Source organism: Eptatretus burgeri, chromosome 3 (assembly GCF_056783735.1).
Source record: "Eptatretus burgeri isolate ZD-2024b chromosome 3, Ebu_testis_v1, whole genome shotgun sequence".
NCBI classification, from domain to species: domain Eukaryota; kingdom Metazoa; phylum Chordata; class Myxini; order Myxiniformes; family Myxinidae; genus Eptatretus; species Eptatretus burgeri.
The window spans coordinates 123,123,214-123,149,621 of NC_140963.1; the positions used below are offsets into that span (position 1 = coordinate 123,123,214).

Genomic DNA, 26,408 nt, shown 5'->3' on the forward strand with positions numbered 1-26,408 from the left:
AGGAAATTTCAATCAGCTGTTGAACAGGGGAGGAAGCAATGGCACGCTGAAGCTACCGTGTTATGGAGAGGCGAAAGTGGAGTTGGTGGAGATCACAGAGGAGGAAGTGGGGACAGCAATGAAGAAGGAAAGAGCACCAGGCATTGATGAAGTGAGTACAGATATGATCCTTGCAGTATAAGAAGTCAGTCAGTTGGATGAAGAGGCTGTAGAGTGTGTGTATGAGAGAGGGTTTGATTCTGGAGAATTGGAGGACAGGGTTAATTGTGCCAAAATGGAAGGGGAATGGCAATGCTCAAGATCCGGGGAAGTACAGGGGCATTACACTCCTGTAATGTCATGAAGGTGCTGGAGAGGATTCTGGACGGGAGGAAAAGGAAGAGTGTGGAGATGGAGATCAGAGAAGACCAGCAGGGATTTAGAAACAGTATGGCGATGATGGATGGGATGTTCATGCTGAGACAGCTCGTGGAGAAGAGGTTGGAGATGCAAGGTGAAATGCCATTGGGATTTGTGGACCTGGAAAAGGCCTACAACACTGTCCCAAGAGAGATGGTGATTGCGCCATTGAGATGTATGGGAGTGCCGAAAGAGTTTTGGTTGGTCCTAGGATGTCTGAAGAGTTCAGTGTGAGCATCGGTTTGAGGCAGAGAAGTGCTGTCAGTCCACTCATGTTTATCATGGGGATGGAACTGGTAAGCAGGAAGGTAAACATGAAGGGTAGTATGTGGAGCATTCTGTATGCAGATGATCTGGCTGTTGCGGCGGAGAGTAAGACGGAGATGCAGGAAGTACTGGGGGAGTGGAAGGAGGCATTTGGGAAGTTTGGCTGAAGATGAGTATGGATAAGACTGAGGTGATGTGGGTCGGGCAGCAGAGAAAAGAAATGAATATCAAGTTCGAGGGGAAGGAGATGAGGCAGGGAAATCGGTTTGAGTATCTTGGGGGAACAGTGACCGGGGATGTTAAGTTGGAGGCAGATGTGCCGTGGAGGATTCAGATGAGTGTGAATGCTTGGAGGAAGGTGGAGAGAGTAATGCCAGCAAGAAAGATATCAAGGAAATTGAAAGGAAAGGTTCTGATGTCATGTGTAATGCTAGCCAAACTTTACGGTCTGGAGAAGGTAGCACTGACGGGGAGACAACAGTAAAGGCTGCAGGTTTGCAAGAACAACTGGATCGGGAGAATTGCAGGAGTGAAGAGGGTGGATCGGAGGAGGATGGATGAACCAACTTAATGGCTAGATTGGTGGGCTTGGGATGCTAGGGTCCTAAGTTCAAATCCCGCTTGGCTGTTGAATTAATACCAGATGAGGTTGACTCAGCCTGTCATCCTTCCAAGGTTGGCAAAAATGAGTACCAGCTTGCTGGGATGATTGAGCTATTTGAGTGTCCTGCATCGGAGTAGCGACCTGTCCAGGATTGTGCCCAATAGCCCAGGAGACTGCTTAGGCAGCACCAATGCTCTGCACACAGTATGGTCCTAATAGATGGATAGATGAACCATGGGAGGAGATCGGCATACAGATGAGCATGATGGGGAGATTGGTGAAATGCCAGCTGAGATTGGCTGGATACTTGGTGCAGGAAGAAAGAATGCAAAGAGAGCGGATAGGTTGAGGGAGCAAGGTTGGAGGAAAAGAGGAAAAGTGTGGTGGAGATAGGAGAATTGTGTGAGGAGGGATATCAATAAGGTCGAGGTGGTTTGAGAGTGGACAGATTTGGCTGAGGATGGAGGGAAATGGAGGAGTATCATGGTCAAGGAAGGGCAGAAGCTTGGTGCCAGTTGACCTCACCCATTATAAAGGGAAGAACAGGAGAATAAGAAGATTTATTGTAATAATATTTACTGTTATTGATTATTTTGAAGCACTATTTTTATGAAACGCTTCACTCCAGGGCTGAAGTTCTGGGAGGATGGCCTAGAGCAGGTGGGGTAACCTGACCTAATCTAAAGGCTACAACCGCTATTGTTAGACTTGTAGCTGGCTCGTTATATGCATTGTGATGTGTTAGCAATTTAGCTAACACATGTGCATTGAAGTAATGCAATTAATCATCACCTCTGCCACCGAAGGTGAAGGAGGTTATGTTTTAACCCCTCTCTGTCTGTTGGATTCGCTATATATGCTAGATATCCCTTATTGTCGGGCTGTCTGTCTGTGTGTGTGTGTGTATGTCTGTGTGTGTGTGTGTGTGTGTGTGTGTGTATATGTGTGTCTGCAACCCGAGGCTCCACAGCACAAACCAGCGAACCGATTTCGATGAAATTTTGCCAACATGTGCAATATGGGCTGGGAATGTGCGCGTTTGAATTTCATTGCCGAGCAACCACCGTTGCTGTGCAGCGGCCGAAAAACCGCGTTCAGTATTTTCAATACTTGTCCTTCAGTTTTGAATGTAGATAAACGAGACTTCGGAATTAAACACTTCGAGATATTTCGAAAACTTTACTTGAGCCGAATTTTGATTGAGGTTTTATTTTTCAAATGGTAGTCCTTCAAAAATCGGGTGTCTATTCACCATCATTTTTTATGAGGGGCTTAGGAAAGTGGGCGGAGCTTAGGGAAAGTGGACGTGGTTGATGAAAAGTGGGAGTGGCGTGGGAAAGTGGGAGTGGTGTAGGAAAGTGGGCGTGGCTTATGAAAAATATTGTGTGGCTCAGGAGGTGTGGTCAAACAAGAGCATTGAGAGAAGTTTATCGGGTTTTCCGTGTGTGTGTGTGTGTGTGTGTGTGTGTGTGTGTGTGTGTGTGTGTGTGTGTGTGTGTATACAATGCGAGGCTCCACAGCACAAACCAGCAAACCGATTATTTTTCAAATGGTAGTCCTTCAAAAATAGGGTGTCTATTTACCGTCATGTTTTATGAGGAGGTCCAGTTGGCAGAATACGCAAAAGGAAAAATCTTGCCAGGCAGAGGAACAATTGTATGTGAACCAACCAATTGTATGTGAATCAAAGGGCGGAGGAGCTCCTTGTGAGCCAACGGCCATCCATATCTAGTGCCCAACTGTGTCTGCAGACATCCTCCTGCAGTTGGGCTACTTCTTATTAGGAGGTTGGTGGCAGGATTTGTACTCCGGCCACCGTAAAACGCTTCATTCCGCAAAACGCAAAAAAATCTGAAAACCCACTCCGTGGGAGTACCTCCTGTGCAGCTTCCCTTCGCAGGGCAGCTCACCGGATGACAGGATTGGGGCAAAGCCTTCGGGACCCCCAATCTTTGATAGGAGGGAAACCACGGGGTAACATCCCTGGGTCAGATTGCGGGAGAGTGTCGGAGTGGTGCTGAGGTGTCGTCCACCAGACGGCGGTCTCCTTGGGTTAACCTGAGGCGGTCCCTTCGGGTGGGTGCCTGGAATGTCCTATCCCTAAGAGAGGATGATCACCTGTCTCTGTTATCATCTGAGCTCAAGCGTTTGGACATCGGGATTGCAGCTCTCTCTGAGGTTCGGAGACCGGATTGCGGTGAGATAATGGTGAGTGGTTACACCTACCATTGGTCTGGTCGCTCTGATGGTTACCATACCTAAGGAGTTGCTGTAGCTGTGTCCAATAAGCTGACCCCAATGATAATTGAGGTAACACCGGTCAACGAGCGTAATATGAGATTAAGGATTCGCCACTCCTTAGGTGTCATTTCCCTGGTCTCTATTTATGCTCCGACTGAGGCGAGTGATCTCACCGTGAAGGACACATTCTACGCCACACTCGAGTCTGTGGTTGATCAGTGCCCCAGACGAGATACACTTCTAGTCTTGGGGGATTTCAATGCATCGACTGGAACTGATAGGGATGGTTATGAGGTGTGTGTTGGTCCCCATGGGTCAGGAACTATGAACCAGAATAGCACTAAGTTCCTTGACTTTGCAAGAAGACATGGACTTAGGGTGGCTGGTTCATGGTTTCAGCGCCTGCAAGCTCATCGCTGGACTTGGTATTCCAACGCTGGCGGTGTGGCAAAGGAGATTGACCATGTCCTCATTGACGGTCGTTGGAGGATGATCCAGAACTGCAGGGTCTACCAGAGTGCTCAGTTCCTCAATACTGACCACAGGCTTGTTGTAGCAACTCTAAAGCTGCACCTTAAATCCTGGAGAATGGTACCATCCCAGCCTAGGCTGGATGTTGCCAAGCTCAGGGATGAGAGAGTAGCTGAGGAGTTTGCGAACAGGCTGAGTGGACACTTGGGGGGTCTGGGTGCTTTGGGGGGTCCTGAAGAGTTGTGGAGCACCTTCAAGACCACCGTCCTTGATGTTGCCGGTGGATGCCTTGGAGTTCACCGCAGGGCAAAAGAAGAATTTTGTCTCTCAAGGGACACTGGATACCATTGACCAGAGTCGCAGGGCCAGGCTGAATGGCAGAGCTGAGCTGTTCAGGGAGCTGAGGCGTAAAACTGTACGTGCACTGAGGGTGGACAAGGAGGCCTATGTGCGAGGAATCTGTGAGGGGGTGGACAGGTGGACACCTGTGGACAGGTGATTCTCGTCCCGCTTACAGGGGAATTCGCGCATTACATTCATCCAAGCCCGTCCCTCGGAGCACTGCACTTCGAGCAGAGAGTGCTAGGGTCTTGACAGAGGAGTCTGAAGTGAAGGCCCGCTGGGCCGGTTACTTTGAGCGGTTGTACCAGGCTGATCCCCCAGCTGTCGAGTTGGACGTCAAGGGTGTTACAATCCCTGTTGCTGACCCTCAAATCAACTGTGGTCCACCATCGCTTGTGGAAACACGGGCTGCGGTGAACCAGTTGAAACGGGGCAAAGCTCCAGGGATCTGTGGCATCCATGCTGAACTTCTCAAGGCTGGTGGAAATGCTGCACTCGTGTCGTTGCATGCAGTTTTGTGCTCTGCCTGGAACACAGGCATCATCCCAACTGACTGGAAGAGGGGCCTTGTTGTCCCTCTCTGGAAAGGGAAGGGTGATCGCCAAGACTGCAACAACTACCGAGGGGTGACGCTGTTCTCAGTGCCGGGCAAGTTCTTTGCTCGGATAATTCTTGATAGGGTTCGCCACCATCTGCTTGAGCACCAGCGTCCAGAGCAGTCAGGCTTTACACCAAAGAGGTCAACGATTGACCGTATCCTTGCACTTCGTGTCCTCACCGAACGCAGACGAGAGTTTCGGCAGGGGCTGCTTGCAGCCTATGTTGATCTCTGTAAAGCGTTCGATTCAGTGAATCGGGATGTCCTCTGGAGGATTCTTGGTCTTCGTGGGGTGCCACCAAAACTGATCGAACTGATGTCTGAACTCTACTCTGGTACTGAGAGTGCTGTGAAGTGTGGTGGTACCATCTCTGACTTATTTCCAGTTGTTACTGGAGTTCGTCAGGGATGTGTACTTGCCCCCACATTTTTCAGCACTTGTATGGACTGGATTTTAGGGAGGATGTCGGAGAGATCAAGTTGCGGTGCATCGTTTGGCAATGTCAACATCTCAGACCTTGATTTTGCAGATGATGCAGTCATCTTTGCGGAGACTTTAGACATCCTCTTGGGGGCCCTCGAGGTGCTGAATGAGGAGTCGGAGCCGTTGGGATTACGGATTTCTTGGGTCAAAACTAAGATCCAGGCTTTCGGTGACATCTTGGATGCTGCTGTCCTGTCTGTGTCTGTTTGTGGTGAGGATGTTGAGGTCGTGGATAGATTCACTTACCTTGGCAGTGATATTCATGTCTCCGCAGGTTGTGAGCCGGAGGTCAATAGACGTCTGGGTCGGGCCTGGGGAGTCATGGATTCACTGGATCATGGGGTGTGGCGCTGCCGGTACCTGTGCGGGAGGACGAAAGTCCGAGTCTTCAGGTCCTTGGTACTTCCAGTCTTGCTCTATGGGTGCGAGACTTGGACTTTGACCAAGGATCTGAGACGGAGACTTAATTCCTTTGGTACCAGGTCTCTTCGAAGAATCCTTGGCTATCGCTGGTCGGATTTTGTGTCCAACGAGCGGTTGCTGAGAGAGACTCGGATGAGATTTGTTACCTGCATAGTCCGTGAGCGTCAGCTGCGGCTGTATGGACATGTGGCTCGTTTTCCTGACGCTGATCCTGCTCACCAGATTCTCTCAGCGAGGGAGTCTCATGAGTGGAGGAGGCCAGTGGGCCGACCACATTCCTCATGGTTGCAGCATGTTGACCATCATCTCAAGGAGATGGGGATGGGCCTGGCATCTGCCTGGGGGATGGCCAGACGGAGGCCCCTGGAGTACCGGCGGAAAGTGGACGCAGCGATGTGCTATTCTGGCACATGCTCCCATACCTGACCTGACCAACACGTCTTGGCAATGAATCTTCGTCAGTGGATCGGTCAGAATGAAAATCATCGTATCCAGCGCTTCGATCCTAGCGGATCCCTCGTCGCCTACCGGCTTGTCTGTTTGTTTGGCTGTGTGCAGGATATCTCAAAAAGGTGTGGACGGATCCGGATGGAATTTGGTGGGCAGTTTGGGTGTTCGATAAGGACGTAATGATTAGATTTTGGTGAAGATCCGGAACCGGATCCGACTACTTGAATTTTTAAAGTGATTCTTCACCATTGAGAGATAGGGCCAAAAATGATAAATAGCACAATGTCTCAAAAAGTTGTGTATGGATTCGGACGAAACTTAGGGAAAAGTTGGGTGTTTGACAAGGAATAATTGATTCAATTTTGGTGAAAATCTGAATCCTGATCCAGATCTGATAATTTTTTCAGTGATTCTTCACCATTGAGAGATGGGGCTAAACTAATGTATAGCATGACATTTCAAAATGTTCTGGACGGATTGAGATGAAACTTGGTGGACAGGTTGGGTGTGTGACTACGACAAATTGATTCGATTTTGGTGAAAATCCGGATCTGGATATGAGCATTATTTAATTTCTAAAGTGATTCTTCACTATTGAGAGATAGGGCCAAAAACGATGTGCAGCATGATATTTCAAAAATGTATTGTGCCTGATATGTTCTCGTGGATCAGGCATTACGTGGCGGAGGTGTGCGCTCTACTGAGTGCCCTTCTAGTTCTGACTGTCTTTATTGCTGATATAAAAATAGGACCACTGGACCTGTAGCTTTTCTGGACCCTGGCCTAATGTGACTCAAATGTGATAGCATTCTGACTGGTGGGTCTTGAGAAGAATATTCCTGAAGGAATTTACGCTACCGCCATTTTGACACACTTCCGGTAGCGTGATCGGCATGACCTCCACAATTTAACGTCACTACCTTGGCCTATTGTTTTCACCCAAATTTCGTAGTATTCTGACTCGTGAGTCTGGAGGAGAAGATTTTTGAAGGAATTTACTCAGTCCGCCATTTTGAACTACTTAAATTCAAGTGACCTGAATGAGCTTTGCAATCCCCATTACCAGTCAGGAGCGAAACCTTGCTGCCAAATTTCAGCCAGATCCTCCCAGTGGTTTGGCCAGAGAAGTTGAAATAGAAGACAGATGGGGATGGATTGATGAACGGTGCACGATCACGATAATTTATCTGGAATTCCAATTCCAGAAAAGCTAAAAATAGGGGCAATGTCTCTGAGATCACCTGTTAGAACCAAGGAACCACTGGTAGGCGTGGATGACCCAAAAATTATTGTTGTGGCCCGGCGTCATGGTGGAACCAGGAGGGAGGGGCTGTCTAAGGGTCCTCTCTGGACTCACCGGAATCTCAGGCCATCGCACATGAATAACTTCGTATGGCGGTGGGTTGATAAATGACTGCGAACACCAAGAACTTGACCACATGACTTAGGGTCCTCCGTCTAACAAACCATTTACCTAAGGTGACACGTGACCTCATTACCAGGGAACGCGCCCTTGGTACATACTTGCATTAACCAGATTATCGAACGGATCAGGTACTGCAAGCGGAACTGCCAAGTATGTACCGGCAATGAAACACATTATTGCGGAATAATGTCCCTGCTTAGCTAGGATGTGGGCCATGCTGGGCCAATGGAGGAAAAGGCAAAAACAAGCTGGGAACATTCTAAACAACACATTTATTGAAAACCAGAATGCGAGGAAAGTTATGTGGCACAGTAAATTGGTTTTACTCAAACGTACAGCAGGGAAAGCAAGGAATTTGTAGGGTGCAGCAAAAGGCAAGCAATTCTACAAAAGGAGACACAGAGCAGAGTTATCCCGTTAGTTCTTACACAGTCTTACATTGTGACAGGCGCCAACACACACACACACACACACACACACACACACACACACACACACACACACACACACACACACACACACACACACACACACACGTACCCATCCCCAGTGATGCAAATTCTCTTTGTAAATGTGTACCACCTCTAGATGGTGGAGGGTATTACAACTCTCCACCATTTACAGTCAAGTCTTCCTGTCTCTACGTTTTCCAGTGTCGTGAGGTGTTTTCAATTATTGGCAGTAGGTAATTTTTGCTTCAATCACTTAACCTGGGTTATTATTATTATTATTATTTTCGGGAGCAATTGAGGCAGCTCTCAGTTGCCTATACACCACCAAAATAAAGGTATGTGTCAGAAGAACGTGTTGCATGCTTGAAACAAAATCGCACATATGATGGGTACTCCGCTAGTATGTATAATATAATAACAATAATCATAATATTAACAGCAATCTTGAGGTAACTTCTCCAATATGACTTCTGAGATTGCTTCCTTTTGATGAGAGTGGCCATGTTGGGTGAAATCCTTTTTGTTGCCATTGTTATTGTTTTTGAGTTCATGATAGCTACATAAAATACTGAACAAAATATCACCACATGGGCCGGAGTGTTCCAACCATGCCGAGCCTCTGAGCCGTCTCTCGTGGATTTGTATCACAGCCCATCCACAAACTGTCATCCTGGTGAGCTCACAGGAAAGCTAAGTCATCAATGTGTGCTGTCCCTCTAATGGATGTTAAACTGGTGTCCTGACTGCTCGCATTAGTTAGTGGACATTAAAGATCCCACGGTGTCTTTTGTGAAAAGTAGGCGAGCTATCGCCAGCACCCTGGCCAAATTCTTGCCCTCACTTACAGGGGGTGTTGCATCAGCAGCCCAACCGCTCACCCAGCAAATCATTGTACTCTCAGCCATGTCATCCCCACCCCCCTCCAACCACATACCCATTATCTCTCCGCTTTTCCTGGATGTTAATTTCCTTCCTTGTTTTGTCCAACTATGGATCCACTTTCCCCATTGTCAGTTTGTTGCCTTTTACCATCCGTCATATGACTCTTCCATGAGCCTTGATCTTTGTTAAAAATAAGTCATCTACGATTGTGGGAAAGTTGGGCAACATCTGAAGATAATGGTTCATCTGCAATAAGGACAAGTCAAGATTGCTTCATTGACAAGTCAAGATTCAAGGTCCAAGGAGGTGACTTCCACATTAAAGTTTATTGACTCTCAGACAGCCTGTGTTCCAACAACAGGAGAGTTTGTGGAAAGTAAAATTGTATTCCAAGTAAACTGATTGTAATCATATGAAAAATAATAGCCAGGCTGATTGTAATGAAATGCGAGATGATGAAACGCAATGTGACTAGCTTGCCTCAGAAGGATTCTTCTTGGTCTCTGAACATTAGTGAGCTATTGACTGGATGGAGCAATTGGGGTTATCATAATGAGCCCACAGGAGGAAGTGATTGTAGTTATTCATAATATATTGTTGAATCATGGCAATAATTGAAATACCATACTATCTTCTCTTTCTTGATCACAGAACCGGCATGCTTTGCTGGATGTGACCCCGGGAGCTGCTGCTCGTCTCCATCGCTCTCGGTGGCACCCCATAGTTATCTTCTTACAGCCGGACTCCCGTGCCGGATTGCGAGCCATGCGTCGGCGTCTTTGCCCTGCATCTGACAAAAGCAGCCAACGCCTCTACGACCAAGCAATCAAGCTCCAGCGAAACTACTCTTTTCTTTTTACAGGTGTTGTCTAGGTTCTTCATCATTTGAGAAGGAATATTCTGTCTTCTTGATCTCATCATTGCTCTTTCTTACACCCATGTCATGGTTAATAACCCACACCGACTGACATTTACTCGGGGTTCAGGAGCAGAAAGATGATAGGAAATTGCGGCAACAATAGGTTTTGTCTGTTACCTGTAATATAATTATTATCGTCATTACTGTATATTCTCTTCTTAAGAATAGAAAAATCTCCACAATTATGACTAATGCCTTTGAGTGAATTCTATGTTTGAAACGTCAATACGAGTTAAATATGAAGAATCATGGCAATTGAGAGATAGGCTAGTAAAAAGCAAGTGGGAGATTGGCTGATCCAGAAGTAGCATTTCGAGAATAATGAATCTTTCAATCCACATCGTAGGACATGGAAATCCTCAATTAAGAATAGATTCTGGAGTATAAAAGCAAGTTATTTTGTCAAACTTGCAACATGTAGCAAAGTGCAACATTTTCATAACTGATGCGAATAATAATTGTTCTTATCTTTGTGGCCATCTTCACACAGTACTCAAAAGGGAGGACAGAGTAGGAGGAAGTAAAGAGTACAAGGAGTTGAATGAAATAACTTAATTCAACTTCTTACAATATAAAAGTGAGAAAGAGAAAGGAAGGTTTCATGGAAATAAATAAATAAATAAATGAGCAAGAGGTTGTGGAAAAATAACAGCAAGGTTATGTGAATTTGGAAAGAGAGGAAATAATATGGATAGCTCTGCAGAATAACTGGAGTGTGAGACACTTGTCATTAAGCTGTCTGACCTTGGTTTGATACCTCCTCTTGCATTGATTTTATTGCATCTGGCCTCTGGGGTGCTTCATTCTATTGTTGAGAGAACTGGTGAAACACTTCAGGCACTATATATATATATATATATATATATATATATATATATATATATATATATATATATATATATATATATATATATATATATATATATATATATATATATATATATATATATATATATATATATATATATATATATATATATATATATATATATATATATATATATATATATATATATATATATATATTTATATATATATGTATGTACATAATATGTATATATACCAGCTGAATGCACCCGGCATGACCCGGGTTCTTTTTGAATGAATTTATTCTTCTGTGCAAAGGTCTGACACGAGCCAAGTATCAGTTCCCTATTGGGCCATGGCAGTCATAGCCAAACGGGGTTGGTTGGTTGGTTGGTGGGAAACAAAAAACACCTCTGTATATGTATATATATATATATATATATATATATATATATATATATATATATATATATATATATATAATGTACATTTACTTCTTCTTCTTCTTCTTTCGGCTGCTCCCGTTAGGGGTCGCCACAGCGGATCATCCTTATGATCTGCATAGTGATTTGGCACATGTTTTATGCCGGATGCCCTTCCTGACGCAACCCTGGTCGCCTCTTACAACACAGGGATCGGGTACACCTCTTTTTTTAACCGGGGTATACACCGGCCCAGTATACTGGTATTCACTTCGCCGACCTCGGAAGGATGACAGGCTGAATATATACATATACATATACATACATATATTTAATGGGATTCTATATCTATTCTATATTCTAATATATAATTTGAAGTTTTTGTTTGTTTGTTTGTCTGCACGTGCTAATCTCTTGAATGGTGAAAGATAGGGGGAAACCTCTGCAACAAAAAATGTCGGGACAGTCCGGGAAGGTTGTAGGCTAGGTGGCGAGGCCCCTCGGCTGGGGGGGGGGGGGTATTTTAGATGGTAGTTTATATTAAATGGGATTTTACGGCCGCGGCCATTGTGATCAATTGCAACAATGGCCGAGGCTGTAAAATCCCATTAAATGTGAACGACCGTCTAAAATCTCTCTCTCGTGGAGAGATTCACTTGTATGACTTTGGCAGTGATATTCATGTCTCTGCTGACTGTGAGTCAGAAGTCAATAGACGTCTGGGTCGGGCCTGGGGAGTCATGGATTCACTGGATAATGGGGTGTGGTGCTGTCGGTACCTGTGCGTGAGGATGAAAGTCAGAGTCTTCAGGTCCTTGGTGCTTCCAGTCTTGCTCTTTGGATGTGAGACTTGGACTCTGACCAAGGATCTGAGATGGAGACTTAATTCCTTTGGCACCAGGTCTCTTCGGAGAATACTTGGCTATCGCTGGTTGGACTTTGTGTCCAACGAGTGGTTGCTGAGAGAGACTCAAATGAGATTTGTCAGCTGCATAGTCCATGAGCGTCAGCTGCTGCTGTATGGACATGTGGCTCGTTTTCCTGATGCTGATCCTGCTCACAAGATTCTCTCAACGAGGGAGTTTCGTGAGTGGAGGAGGCCAATGGGCAGACCACATGCCTCGTGGTTGCAGCAGGTTGATCGGCATCTCAAGGAGATGGGGATGGGCCAGACATCTGCCTGGGGGATGGCCAGAGGCCCCTGGAGTACCTGCAGAAAGTGGACGCAGTGACGTGCTGCTCTGGCGCATGCTCCCATACCTGACCTAACCTGACCTGTCTAAAATCGCCCCCCCCCTCGGCCAAGGGGCCGAGCCACCGAGCCTACAACCTTCCCATTGCCCGTCCTGACATTTTTTATTTCAGCGGTTTCCACCTATCTCTCACCATTCAGGAAATTAGCGCATGCAGACAAACAAACAAACAAAAACTTCAAATTATATATTAATCTATGTAGATACGTATATAATATATATAATATATATATATATATATATATATATATATTTGTATATGTATGTATATGTGTGTATATATGTATACGAGGTGTGTTCAAAAAGTATCCGACCTTTGTTCATAAAAAATAACAATATCCAGATACAACAAACTTACACTAATCTCCTTCAAAGTAGTCCCCTTGGGCTGCCACACACTTCTCCCAATGGTTCTGCCACTGTCGGAAGCAGCGCTGGAACGCCTCTTTTGGGATGGCGTGCAGCTGGTCCGTTACATTCCGCATGATGTCTTCTCTGGACTGAAATCTGGTCCCTTGCAGGGGCATTTTCAGCTTGGGGAAAAGCCAGAAGTCACACGGAGCCATGTTGGGACAGTAGGGAGCCTGACGAAGCATAGGTGTGTTGTGTTTGGCCAGGAAACTCTGTATCAAATGTGAAGAATGGGTGGGTGCATTATCGTGATGGAGCTGCCAATTGACCGCTGCCCACAGGTCTGGCAGTTTGCGTCGCACAGTGTCACGAAGGCGACGCAGTACCTCTTGGTAGTACTCTTTGGTGATGGTTGTGCCGTGTGGTGCGTACTCTTGATGAACCACACCACTGGAGTCAAAGAAGATGGTCAGCATGACTTTGACATTGCTGCGGACCTTCCTTGCTTTTTTGGCCTCGGGGATGTTGGATGCTTTCATTATGATGACTGGAACTTGGTTTCTGGGTCGTACCCATAAACCCAGGTCTCATTGCCAGTGATCACTGTGTTGAAGAAGTTGGGATCGCTGTTCACAGTCTCCAGCATGTCCTGTACGATCTCCAAATGGAGTTGCTTCTGCTCGATCGTTAGCAGCTTTGGCACGAACTTCGCTGAGATTCTCCTTAAGGCCAAATCCTCATTACAATGGAATGAATGGATCCAATGCTGACGCCCGCCTCGTCTGCAAGTTCTCTGACTGTGATTTGACGATCCTGCATCAGCAGGGTCCTCACTTGGTCAATGACGATCTCATTTCGGGATATTGAAGGCCTACCAGAACGTGCTTCACTTTCCACTGATGTGCGACCATCATTGAAGCAGTTGTACCACTCTTTTATCTGTGTGGTGCCCATTGCTTCGTTCCCGAAGGCCTGTTGAATTTTGCGGATCGTTTCCACTTGGGAATCGCCAAGCTTTACACAAAATTTTATACAGTGGCGTTGTTCAAGTTTTTCCGCAATTTTGTCAAAAACGAAAATCCGACGGTGCTCACTTGCACTTCCTCACTCATCGGCGGTCTGTCGGCGACTGACAGCTTCTGCAGGCGAGAAAATATTCACGCATACGGATTAGGATCGCCTACATACGTGCACCAAACCACGCCTCCCTTTCTTCATTTGTTTACGCACGAAAAATTAAGGTTGGATACTTTTTGAACACACCTCGTATATGACCTACACCTAGCCCGATCATTCATCCAGTATCATTTAAGTCCCGTGCGATCTGTACACCATCCAGGTAACTACATGCAAAGCAATGTAAAGCCCCGTTACCCTTGGCTCAGCTCTCCCACGCTGGCACACCCTGTCAATTCAGGCGCGGTTATCTAACTAAACATCTTTGTTAAACTCCATGTAATCTACAGTAGCTAACTGATGCGGGGCTTAATAGACAGCATTGGGGACACAAAACTAATTATTTAGCTACACTAAACTAACTATTCAGCTGATATTGAACCCCATGCCTGTAGTGTCGTGGTAGCGGTGCTTAGAAGGCAGACACGAGTGGAGGAACAGTCGAGCCCGGCTTTGTTGCATAAGCGGGAGCGCGGGCGTACGTTGCCCGCAACTCTCCTTTATTACGTACTCAATGCACTCACGAGCCGCGGCGACTACGGCAACCACTACAACGCCTCAGGCGGCGCGCACTCCTTATATCCCTGGCAGACACGACGATCACGCCGACCACTCCCCCCACCATCATGCCCTGCCCCGCAGGCCCGCAGGCTACACCACACTGCCGAGTTTCACAGCAGCAGTGCTACCAGTGTGCCCTGGCTGTGTGTTGACATCCACTCTGTTGAGCTACTACTCTACACCTTCCGCTGCAAGTCTCTCAACGTCCCCCCGCCGCCCCCCCCCCAGCGCATCGTGTCATGTCCAGTTTGGAAGCCTTGTACAGGAAGATGCTACATATACTAAACCTCTAACACTACTACGATATACACGACCATACATTTTAGCCGAGTCAGACGTAACATAAACCTCTAATTTAGAAGAATATTATGATTCCAGGACTGATATTATGGTACAATGAAGCTAGTGAGTAAGTCCATAGTTCCAGATTCGGATTCTACATAGTGAAAAATGTATGATTTGACACCAAGATCATTCAAATAGGACAAGTCTTTGCGATTTTATTGCGAAATGCAATGTTTCTGTATATTCAATGGTGGCCATCTTGAAAAATGGCCGCCATCTTGAATTTTTCGGTAGCTCACGGGTTTTATCAAAAGGGCAATCCCCAAGGAGTATGTGTGCCAAATTTGGTGCTTGTTTCCGGAAATGAACGATTCTCCTGAAATTTACAGTTATCTGCTCCACTACAAGAGCAAACCCTGTCTCAGGCAACGTTTTGCCGGCTTCACAGCCGGCTTCATCAGGCACAATCTATTGTGCCCTGTGCTTTACCCTCAATTCACAGGTGAGAGATGTGGGTGGGTCTTTCTTCATTTATATATTGGCTGCTTGACGTTTGCATGTGGTACATGCTTGGGAGCCTCATTGGTGTGAATTGTTGTCTGTACAATCGCTAATTTGCCAGTTAGCGATGAAACTGGTCTGGTTGCAGAGGGGGTGTGTCGCAATGGGATTCTTATGTGTGTACTGTGTGTGAACGTCTTTATAGTGGTTGAGGAACTCTGGGAAGGGTTCGAAGCAGCCTAGCACTTACCTTGCATACACCTTCTTCGGTTGCTTTATACAGCTTCTTTGGCTGGAGGAGTGTTGCAGGGGTCAATTGTTTATATAACCCTCGACACTTGGATTTAGTTGATTAGGGGAGAGCTGATTGGCTATTCCCTCCATTTACAGGTGAGAGATGTGGGTGGGTCGTTATATATATATATATATATATATATATATATATATATATATATATATATATATATATATATATATATATATATATATATATATATATATATATATATATATATATATATATATATATATATATATATATGTATATATATATATGTATATATATATATATATATGTATATATATATATATATATATATATATATATATATATGTATATATATGTTGTTTGGTGTGGTACTATTTGATTGTTATATTTTAAATAGTGTTGTTCACTGGACAAGTTCTTTCAAGAGCATCTCCACTGCCCAAGGGCTGCCAGGATAGCCTTGAGGTATGCACTCTCGCCACCAGCTGTTTTTCCTGGGTTCAAAATTCGGGATAGCTCTAAACTGTTATCCTTGTGTTTCTCAGGCAGAGTGATGCATCACTGTGTGTGCCATCCCTTGGAAGGATGTTAACGGGCGTGTCTGATCATCTGCCAGTATGAGTTGGGGTAGGATGAAGATCCCACGGTGTACTTTGTTGAAGAGTCAAAGAATCATCGCTGGCATCATAAACGAATGCCAAATTCCTGCCCTAACCTACCAGGGGGCATTGCATCAGCAGAACAGCAGCGACCTCAGCCAGTGATGCTACCCCGCAGCCCTGTGACACATACGAAAGAAGAAGACCACTGCCAAATATGTCAATGCACCAAAAACACCATTGCTAGAGTTTTACCATTGCTCTTCACAGCAGAATTCAGACCAGAAATTTGACCAAAGGACTGCTATATAACGGCCTACCCTTTCTCAGTGGTATTGTTGAAACTTTATAAACAACCAGTGAATGTTAACAGACAGAAATGGCAGTTTTCTGTCCCTCCAACGAATAGCTGGTTATTTTGTGCTGCCTGTGGCTGCTGGATGCATCGTTTCCTGGGGTTACAGCTGTGCCGCTGATGCAGTGCCCTCTGTTACCAGTACACGGGTGCTCATTTTGCCGACCTCGGAAGGATGACAGGCTGAGTCAACTCCAGCTGAGTGGTGTTAATTAAACGGTCGGGAATTGAGCACAGACTAGACTGCTGAACAGACGAGTGCGGTGTATATACCCACTGAGAAATATTAATAACATAATTAGACGGTGAATAAAATACATAAAGGACGTGAAAAATCGCAACAACTTTGTTTCCCTTTCCCAACAATTGTGTGCGTGTTGAATAGGTACAGTTTCCCATTTTTGGATATCTTCCATGATCACCGACATTAAATAATTACCTCCGCCACTGAAGGTGAATGAGGTCATGCTTTCACCCCTTTCTGTCTGTTTCTCTGTCTGTTTGTTTGTCTGTTTGTGTACAGGATATCTCGAAAAGTGGTGGACGGATCCGGATGAAATTTTGTGGACAGGTTGTGTGTGACACAGACGAACTGATTAGATTTTGGTGAAGATCCGAATCCGGATCTGGATATGAGAATTATTTAATTCATATAGTGATTCTTCATCATTGAGAGATAAGGCCAAAAACGATATAGTACTGTATAGTATGGTATTTCAAAAATGCACTGGGCCCGATATGTTCTCATGAATCAGGCATTATGTGGCGGAGATATGGGCTCTACTGAGTGTCCTTCAAATTTGTATAATGTTTTCCAAAAATTAAATACATCTTGTAACGTTTGTTCTCTCCATTTCCAGCAACAATTAAACTGAACTTTCTGAATGATGGATGGTTCGGGGAGCTGAAAGAGACGATTCGGGAACAACAGAGGAAGCTCGTCTGGGTGTCTGACGTAAAGGTGAGGAATTCGGTTTCACCTTATGAATTGATAATGAATTGAATCTAAAGATCTTGGTGGAAAGAAAGAGGAAGCAATCAGGCATGACTTGTTTCCCATTTTCTTATCATTTGCCCAAATCACCTTGATCAATCACATTCTCAGGCGACTGGCCAATTAGTCCGTGCAACGTCTCCCATTCTCATGTGGGATGGGTCATTGAGTACCTCGTGACGGAACATTGAGTACCTTGTTGGCCACCTTTATAAATGGTGGAAAATGGGAATGATGAAAAACTACTTCGAGTTTGTTCTTTTTATGTATTCTGTTAAGTTTAATATATAATTCTGCTCGGTAATACAAATATTATGTTAACCGTGCTATACGCAGAGTGTCGGTGCTGCTGAAGCAGTTTCTTTGTCTCGGGGTTACAATCCTTGACGGCTCGCAACTCTGGATCCATTGGAGTTGGATCCAGAATTTTGATTTAAAATTGGGATTAAGAGTTAAAAAGAGTCACCCTTTCTCCGTTTTTGAAATTCTGGATCCGCACAAAAGAAAGGGCATCACAGGTGCATGAGCATATTTTGCTCTTCACTGGTGTGAGTTTGATTCCCATGGCTCTTCAATTGTGAGTTCGATTCCCATGGCTCTTCACTGGTGAGTTCGATTCCTATGGCTCTTCAATGGTGTGAGTTTGATTCCCATTGCCCTCCAAGAGTGTGAGTTTGATTCCCATTGCCCTCCAAGAGTGCGAGTTTGATTCCCATGGCTCTTCACTGTTGTTAGTTTGATTCCCATGGCTCTTCAATGGTGTGAGTTTGATTCCCATGGCTCTTCAATGGTGTGAGTTTGATTCCTATGGCTCTTCACTGGTGTGAGTTTGATTCCCATGGCTCTTCAATGGTGTGAGTTTGATTCCTATGGCTCTTCAATTGTGAGTTCGATTCCCATGGCTCTTCACTGGTGAGTTCGATTCCTATGGCTCTTCAATGGTGTGAGTTTGATTCCCATGGCTCTTCACTGGTGAGTTCGATTCCTATGGCTCTTCAATGGTGTGAGTTTGATTCCCATGGCTCTTCAATTGTGAGTTCGATTCCCATGGATCTTCACTGGTGAGTTCGATTCCTATGGCTCTTCAATGGTGTGAGTTTGATTCCCATTGTCCTCCAAGAGTGTGAGTTTGATTCCCATTGCCCTCCAAGAGTGCGAGTTTGATTCCTATGGCTCTTCACTGTTGTTAGTTTGATTCCCATTGCCCTCCAAGAGTGTGAGTTTGATTCCCATTGCCCTCCAAGAGTGCGAGTTTGATTCCTATGGCTCTTCACTGTTGTTAGTTTGATTCCCATGGCTCTTCAATGGTGTGAGTTTGATTCCCATGGCTCTTCAATGGTGTGAGTTTGATTCCTATGGCTCTTCACTGTTGAGTTTGATTCCTATGGCTCTTCACTGTTGAGTTTGATTCCCATGGCTCTTCAATGGTGTGAGTTTGATTCCTATGGCTCTTCACTGTTGTGAGTTTTATTCCCATGGCTCTTCAATGGTGTGAGTTTGATTCCCATGGCTCTTCAATGGTGTGAGTTTGATTCCTATGGCTCTTCAATTGTGAGTTCGATTCCCATGGCTCTTCACTGGTGAGTTCGATTCCCATGGCTCTTCAATGGTTTGAGTTTGATTCCCATGGCTCTTCAATGGTTTAAGTTTGATTCCCATGGCTCTTCAATGGTGTGAGTTTGATTCCCATTGCTCTTCAATGGTTTGAGTTTGATTCCCATGGCTCTTCAATGGTTTGAGTTTGATTCCCATGGCTCTTCAATGGTTTAAGTTTGATTCCCATGGCTCTTCAATGGTGTGAGTTTGATTCCCATTGCTCTTCAATGGTTTGAGTTTGATTCCCATGGCTCTTCAATGGTGTGAGTTTGATTCCCATTGCTCTTCAATGGTTTGAGTTTGATTCCCATGGCTCTTCAATGGTTTGAGTTTGATTCCCATGGCTCTTCACTGGTGTGAGTTTGATTCCCATGGTTCTTCAATGGTGTGAGTTTGATTCCCATGGCTCTTCAATGGTGTGAGTTTGATTCCCATTGCCCTGCACTAGTGTGAGTTTGATTCCTATGGCTCTTCACTGGTGTGAGTTTGATTCCTCTGGCTCTTCAATGGTGTGAGTTTGATTCCCATGGCTCTTCAATGGTGTGAGTTTGATTCCTATGGCTCTTCACTGGTGTGAGTTTGATTCCTCTGGCTCTTCAATGGTTTGAGTTTGATTCCCATGGCTCTTCAATGGTTTGAGTTTGATTCCCATGGCTCTTCAATGGTTTAAGTTTGATTCCCATGGCTCTTCAATGGTGTGAGTTTGATTCCCATGGCTCTTCAATGGTTTGAGTTTGATTCCCATTGCCCTGCACTAGTGTGAGTTTGATTCCCATGGCTCTTCACTGGTGTGAGTTTGATTCCTCTGGCTCTTCAATGGTGTGAGCTTGATTCCCATTGCGCTCCACTAGTGTGAGTTTGATTCCTATGGCTCTTCAATGGTTTGAGTTTGATTCCCATGGCTCTTCACTGGTGTGAGTTTGATTCCAATGGCTCTTCAATGGTGTGAGTTTGCTATGGCTCTTCAATGGTGTGAGTTTGATTCCCATGGCTCTTCACTGGTTTGAGTTTGATTCCAATGGCTCTTCACTGGTGTGAGTTTGATTCCCATGGCTCTCCACTCGTATGAGTTTGATTCCTTTGGCGCTTCAATGGTGTGAGTTTGATTCCTATGGCTCTTCACTGGTGTGAGTTTGATTCCCATGGGTCTCCACTCGTATGAGTTTGATTCTTATGGCTCTCTACTCGTATGAGTTTGATTCCTATGGCGCTTCAATGGTTTGAGTTTGATTCCTATGGCTTTTCAATGGTGTGAGTTCGATTCCCATTGCTCTTCACTCGTGTGAGTTCGATTCCAATGGCTCTTCACTGGTGTTAGTTCGCTTTCCATGGTTCCTCAGATGATATCAGAAAATTGTGTCCTGCAGCAGAGTTATATATTCCTCAACCTGTCTGCACTTGGTTTCTAGCCACAGAAACATTCACAACCTGTTGTGAACATGCCAGTACTCTGTCATGAGTCAGGGTTCCACCACCACCAGAGGTAAGTTGTGTTAACTGGATGACTTGGACCAGACATAGTTTTTGGGGAAAAAAAAAACGTTAATGGTAAACGAAGGTCTAATTCATGAGTTAAGATAAAAGATCTCTTTTTTTTTTCCTGAAAAGTGAAGGATCCAGACCCCCCTTGGAATTTCTCACCTCTTCCTTCTCATGAGCTTTATTTACCTTGACATTATCCATTATAGATCAAATGTACTTGGCATTTCATTTTGTAAACATCATGTGAATTAATTTTCTTTTACTCGGCCACATCTAATGTGTTTTTTTTTCAATTGGAAACAAGAAATCAAAAAAAATCAAACAATGCAAATGTAACAATTCTCTTTTTCTTGAACTTCTAAAAAATGTTGGTGTTTTTTTCAGGCAGAGCAGCTTGGGGAGAAACCCTGTGGCCCTGAGGACCTACTGTCATATTTATCAGCTCAAGACAGTGAGTGCTCATTTTATTTTCCCAAGGGGCAGCAATCTCTCAGTGACTATGAAGAAGATGAAGCAGACATTATGTCATGTGCATGTCACCTCAGCCACAATGAGCACTGCCTAAGCCAAAGAGGGCTTTGTCGCAGGTCAACCACACAACCGGTCACTGTGAAACCAAGAAGGCTGAACCTTCAACCCATGTTTCCTCATGAGCCAAAGCGATGTCATGAGATGCATCATCCTTTGAACTTGTGTCACTGTCAAAGAGAAGGTGAATTTTGGCTGATGGAGGCTTCTTCCCCTGTTTTACAACCTGCATCATTGCCCCATCAATATTTCTATCACCTCGATGGAAGGATATCTGACCTTCACATACAAGGAGGGAATTTGAAACAGTTTGACCCTGCTATGACAGTAATTAAAAATCCAGATACGTGTGGAATGGTTAATGGTTTTGGAGCACTCCATTGTTGCTCGCACCCTCCAATAAGACACCACAGAGGGCCAATCCACAAACCATCAGCTGAATGCTTGCGTTTGGGGTTAACGACAACTCCGAAATCCAATCAGGTACGAATTAATTATTTTTCTTCAACGATGAGGATAGGAAGAGTGATTTTTGTGTTGCATGTGTCTTCGGCTGTAGAGTACAATATAATCATGGTTGGACACTATGCAGATTAATTAATACAAGGAAAATTAAATGGATATTAGGCCATTTAATACATAATGCTTGTGTCACATCTACTTCTCAGCACTCCCACCGACTGCAGCTGTTATTAATAATACAGTGAACTCTAAGCAGGGGATTATACACAAATATATATATATATATATATATATATATATATATATATATATATATATATATATATATATATATATATATATATAGACATATTAGGGGATTATAGATATATAGACAACTCTAAGCAAGTAGGGGATACCCACAACACACTGGTCTACTCTCTTTGGAAGACATCATGACAAAATTAACATCGACAACCTAAATGGTGACGGTAAATCCATCTTTAGGTCTGCAACGTGAGAAATGGGGAATAAAAGAGTAGAGGTGTGCAGTAAGCCTTTGACTTTGGGAGTTTAACCAGGAATAGGTTATTGGAAAAACGCGTTCAACCTGGAGTTGTTGGGGAGGGTTGGAGGGCTGAGAGAGCAGAGAGCTAATCCAGAGGACAGTGGGTGAAAAACATACAAACAGGCGATTGAGTGACCTGTGTCATGAGAGCAACAGACCTTGTGCTTTGGCCTATTGCGTGACATTTCAATACTCTTGAATTATTTTGATTTTACAGATTCCAAGAGAGAAAGATTTTATGCTGGGGCACCAGCCCATAGAAAAGAGCCACATAACTAGAGTAGAAGAAAGGAGTTTAATTTAACGTGAATTGCATGGACATGATTTCACACGCTTCCTGATGCCTCGACATTTTGTGTTAATTCAAGAGAAATGGAGTCCCTACTGCTGATTTGGTGTTTATTTGCAATATGTACATCTGCCCCCTTTTGGAATTCGGTGCCCCCATAAGGAGCCCCAGCCAAACAATCCAGCAATCGGCTAGCATTGAGAGAGTTCAGCAAACAGCTGTCCGTTTCATCACCTTTCCCGAGCGACATCACTACGTCAATCTACTTCAAGCTTCTACTATCACCTCCCTTGCTGTGAGGGGAACCGACATCGTCACCATCTTCACAAAATCGCTCCTTTTTACCCATCATCATAATTTGCTCCCTCCTAAATGCCAATAATTTCCAAAAATGCGGTTGAGAAACTCACACCAGATTCACGTCTCCCAAATGAGAACTCAGAGAATATGGTGTAATATTATTGTTTTGCCAGAAGCCCTCATTGTCTAAAATCTGCTCTGCACTGTCATCCATTTCACATCTTTTATGTAATTATTTAATGTTTTCAACTTTTTAATGTTTCATAAATGTAAATAATATTATCTGGTTCTTTTCTGATATTTGTATTCTGAGTACACTTATTTGTAATTTACAGACCTATTTGTTGAATAATTTATTATTTTTTGTATGCTTGTGGTTGATTTTGAAATGTTATATACCTGTACCATATAGGTATTTGCCCTTTCATTCTAATTAAATCGATTTTCTTATTTTAATGTAAACATGACCGTTTTAGACTTCAAACTATGGGTTTGAATGTTTTATATGTTAATAAAACCGAACTTATTATTATGATTATTTATCATTAGTGGACAATAGATAAGTCAACATAGTTTCGCTGATTTGAACCTTGGATTCATACATCATTACCTGAGTGATCAGGTGACCAGGCTAAATAGGCCAACTCATTCATAAGAAATTTGTTGGTACTCATTCAGGGCTGATTCTCTTTCTCGTATTTCTGAAAAAAGACAAATAGAATGGAATTTTCTTTTTTCGTTTTGGATGAGACAGTCAGAAAAATTATTTATGAGCAAAAAATTTCCTTTGGGATAATGCCAAAATTCTACTTTTAATAGGTTACTGCAATAACTGTTTTTAGCATTACTTCATCATTTTTCAAGTTACTTGGCAAGTGATGTTTTTAAAACCTGTTGTTTTTCTCTCCTTACTATAGTTATTGCATTGTATTTGTAATATTGAGAAACGTCATTGTGATTACAGAAAGAAAGTTCTCCTTCTTTCCAGCACAATAATGGTGCATCCAAAGCAAACAGATGCAGGTAAATATGCTTTTACTCTCCTCCTGCTCACAAATTTCTCAAACCCACCTGGATGCTTCTTTCTGAACCCATCCTGGAATAATCTTCCTGAACCCCTCTCCTTCTTCTTCTTCTTCCTTCAAATACAGCACATGACTGTGAATAGCATCATTCGCTGAGGGAGGGTGTGGCTGTGCCGCAGATGCAATGTCCCCTCTATGTTATGGCAGTAATTTGTAATTTGTTCAAGGTGCCAGTGATAGCTCACCTAGTCTTCGCAAAAGACACCGTGGGATCATTAACATCCACAAACTAATTCCAGCAGACATTAATGCCTCACTCTGATTGCAATACGCAAGTGTGACCGATTGTAGCTGGGCCAAGCTTCAATCCCAGGTTAAACAACTTAGAGGCCAATGTGCGTATCTCTAGGCCATCCACCCATCCTGCCAACACTTTACACCCGAGCTACCAGGAAGCATCTTCCTGAACTTCTGCTACAACTAACTTCCTGGACCCCGTCAGGAAGCATTTTCCTGGACCCCGCCAGGAAGCATTTTCTTGGACTCTGCCACCAAGAAGCATTTTCCTGAACCCCACTGAGAAACATCTTTTTAAATCCCATCTGGAAACATTTAACTGACTTATTTTTTAAAATCTTTGGGATGACTTGGCTAGGATTACACGCAAATGTATGAGGCTGGGAAAGCTACTAACCCTACCAGAACAGTGAGGCTGGGAAAGGCCTCACAATCAGCCACAGCATTTCATTACATACGTTCTAGTTACAGTTATGATGGAAGCAATACACAGATTCTGGATGTCATGCCAAGCAAACACCACCAACTAATTTTGGAATCTTGACATGCGAAAGCACAGAATGACATTAACAGAAGAAACATTAAACTTCCCGCTCAGTACTACCCCTTGATCCAAAAAACAGAAAGTGGTTAGTGCAAACTCCAAAAATGAGGACATTGTAGACCACAAATAACCAACAACATACCTAGAACACAGAACCCAGAGAACAAACCAACCTACCCACCACTGACATGCCCCATCACAATCTTCACGGACGCAGACTCGCTTCACCCACATTCCAACCCCACCGACAACAGGACAATGTGACCAGATCACATCAACAAGGAGGACCAACCCAGATGTACAATACACGCCCAATAACTTGCCAAGTTTAAATGCACATTCATATTTTGCCAGATCATGCAGGAAACAGATGCAGTGGGAGAAGACAACCAATCAATGATGATTAGCATCAACAACAGGGAGAAAAATAATAATTTTGTTTTCAATTACAAACATCAGTATGTTGGACCGAAAGGGGATTAACACAAGGAAGAATAAAGCAGGCCACAAACTCGATTGTTCACCTGGCTTTGAAGAAGAACGTGTATCACAAACGAAACGCCGCCTTGAGATTTGATCAGCTCATGCTCGTTTGTATTAAAATAAGTACGAGCTTGGTCGAGTTCGATCATTTTGATTGGCTGTGCATTTTTTTATAATTATGTGTGTGTGTGGAAATATATATATATATATATATATATATATATATATATATATATATATATATATATATATATATATATATATATATATATATATATATATATATATACACAATGACAATATATATATATATATGTATATATATTTCTTCTTCTTCTTCTTTCGGCTGCTCCCGTTAGGGGTCGCTACAGCGGATCATCCGTCTCCATTTCGCTCTGTCCTCCACATCTTCCATTGACACTCCAACCACCCGCATGTCCGCCCTCACCGCATCCATAAACCTCCTCTTTGGCCTTCCTCTTTGACCTGGCGGCTCCATCCTCAGCATCCTTCTCCCAATATACTCCGCTTCCCTCCTGTGCACATGTCCAAACCATCTCAATCTCACCTCTCTCACTTTGTCTCTAAACCGTCCTACCTGCGCTGTCCCTCTAATATACTCATTTCTTATCCTGTCCATCCTCGTCACTCCCAACGAGAATCGCAGCATCTTTAACTCTGCCACCTCCAGCTCCGCTTCCTGTCTTTTTGTTAGTGCCACCGCCTCAAACCATACAACATAGCTAGTCTCACTACCGTCTTATATACTTTCCCTTTCACTCTTGCAGATACCCTTCTGTCACAAATCACTCCTGCAACTCTTCTCCACCCACTCCATCCTGCTTGCACTCTCTTCTTCACTTCTCTACCACACTATCCATTACTTTGGACAGTTGATCCCAAGTATCCATCCACCTTCACCACCTCAGCTCCCTGCAACCACACCTTTCCACCACCCTCCCTCTCATTTACGCACATGTACTCCGTCTTACTCCAACTGACTATCATTCCCCTTCTCTCCAGTGCGTACCTCCACCTCTCGAGGCTCTCCTCCGCCTGCTCCCTCCTCTCTCTACAGATCATGATGTCATCCACGAACATCATAGTCCATGGAGACTCCTGTCTGATCTCGTCCGTCAACCTGTCCATCGCCATTGCAAACAGGAAAGGGCTCAGAGTCGATCCTTGGTGCAATCCCACCTTTACCTTAAACCGGTCCGTCATTCCTACATCACACCTCATCGCTGTCACACTGTCCTCATACATATCCTGCACCACCCTCACATACTTCTCCACCACTCCCGAATTCCTCATACAATGCCACA

The 26,408-nt window shown here is 44.1% G+C and overlaps 1 protein-coding gene across 14 annotated transcripts in view; it reads left to right on the forward strand.

The window, feature by feature from the left end:
- The window catches only part of LOC147030897 (tight junction protein 2-like), a 222,419-nt gene that overhangs the window by 154,931 nt on the left and 41,080 nt on the right, over positions 1–26,408 (forward strand). For all 14 annotated transcript variants that reach the window (XM_085875438.1, XM_085875440.1, XM_085875442.1 and 11 more), the window contains 4 exons: positions 9,691–9,901; positions 17,397–17,497; positions 20,993–21,619; positions 23,699–23,757. In XM_085875438.1, the coding sequence (XP_085731564.1) occupies positions 9,691–9,901; positions 17,397–17,497; positions 20,993–21,619; positions 23,699–23,757 (998 nt within the window). The remainder of the gene's footprint in view (positions 1–9,690; positions 9,902–17,396; positions 17,498–20,992; positions 21,620–23,698; positions 23,758–26,408) is intronic.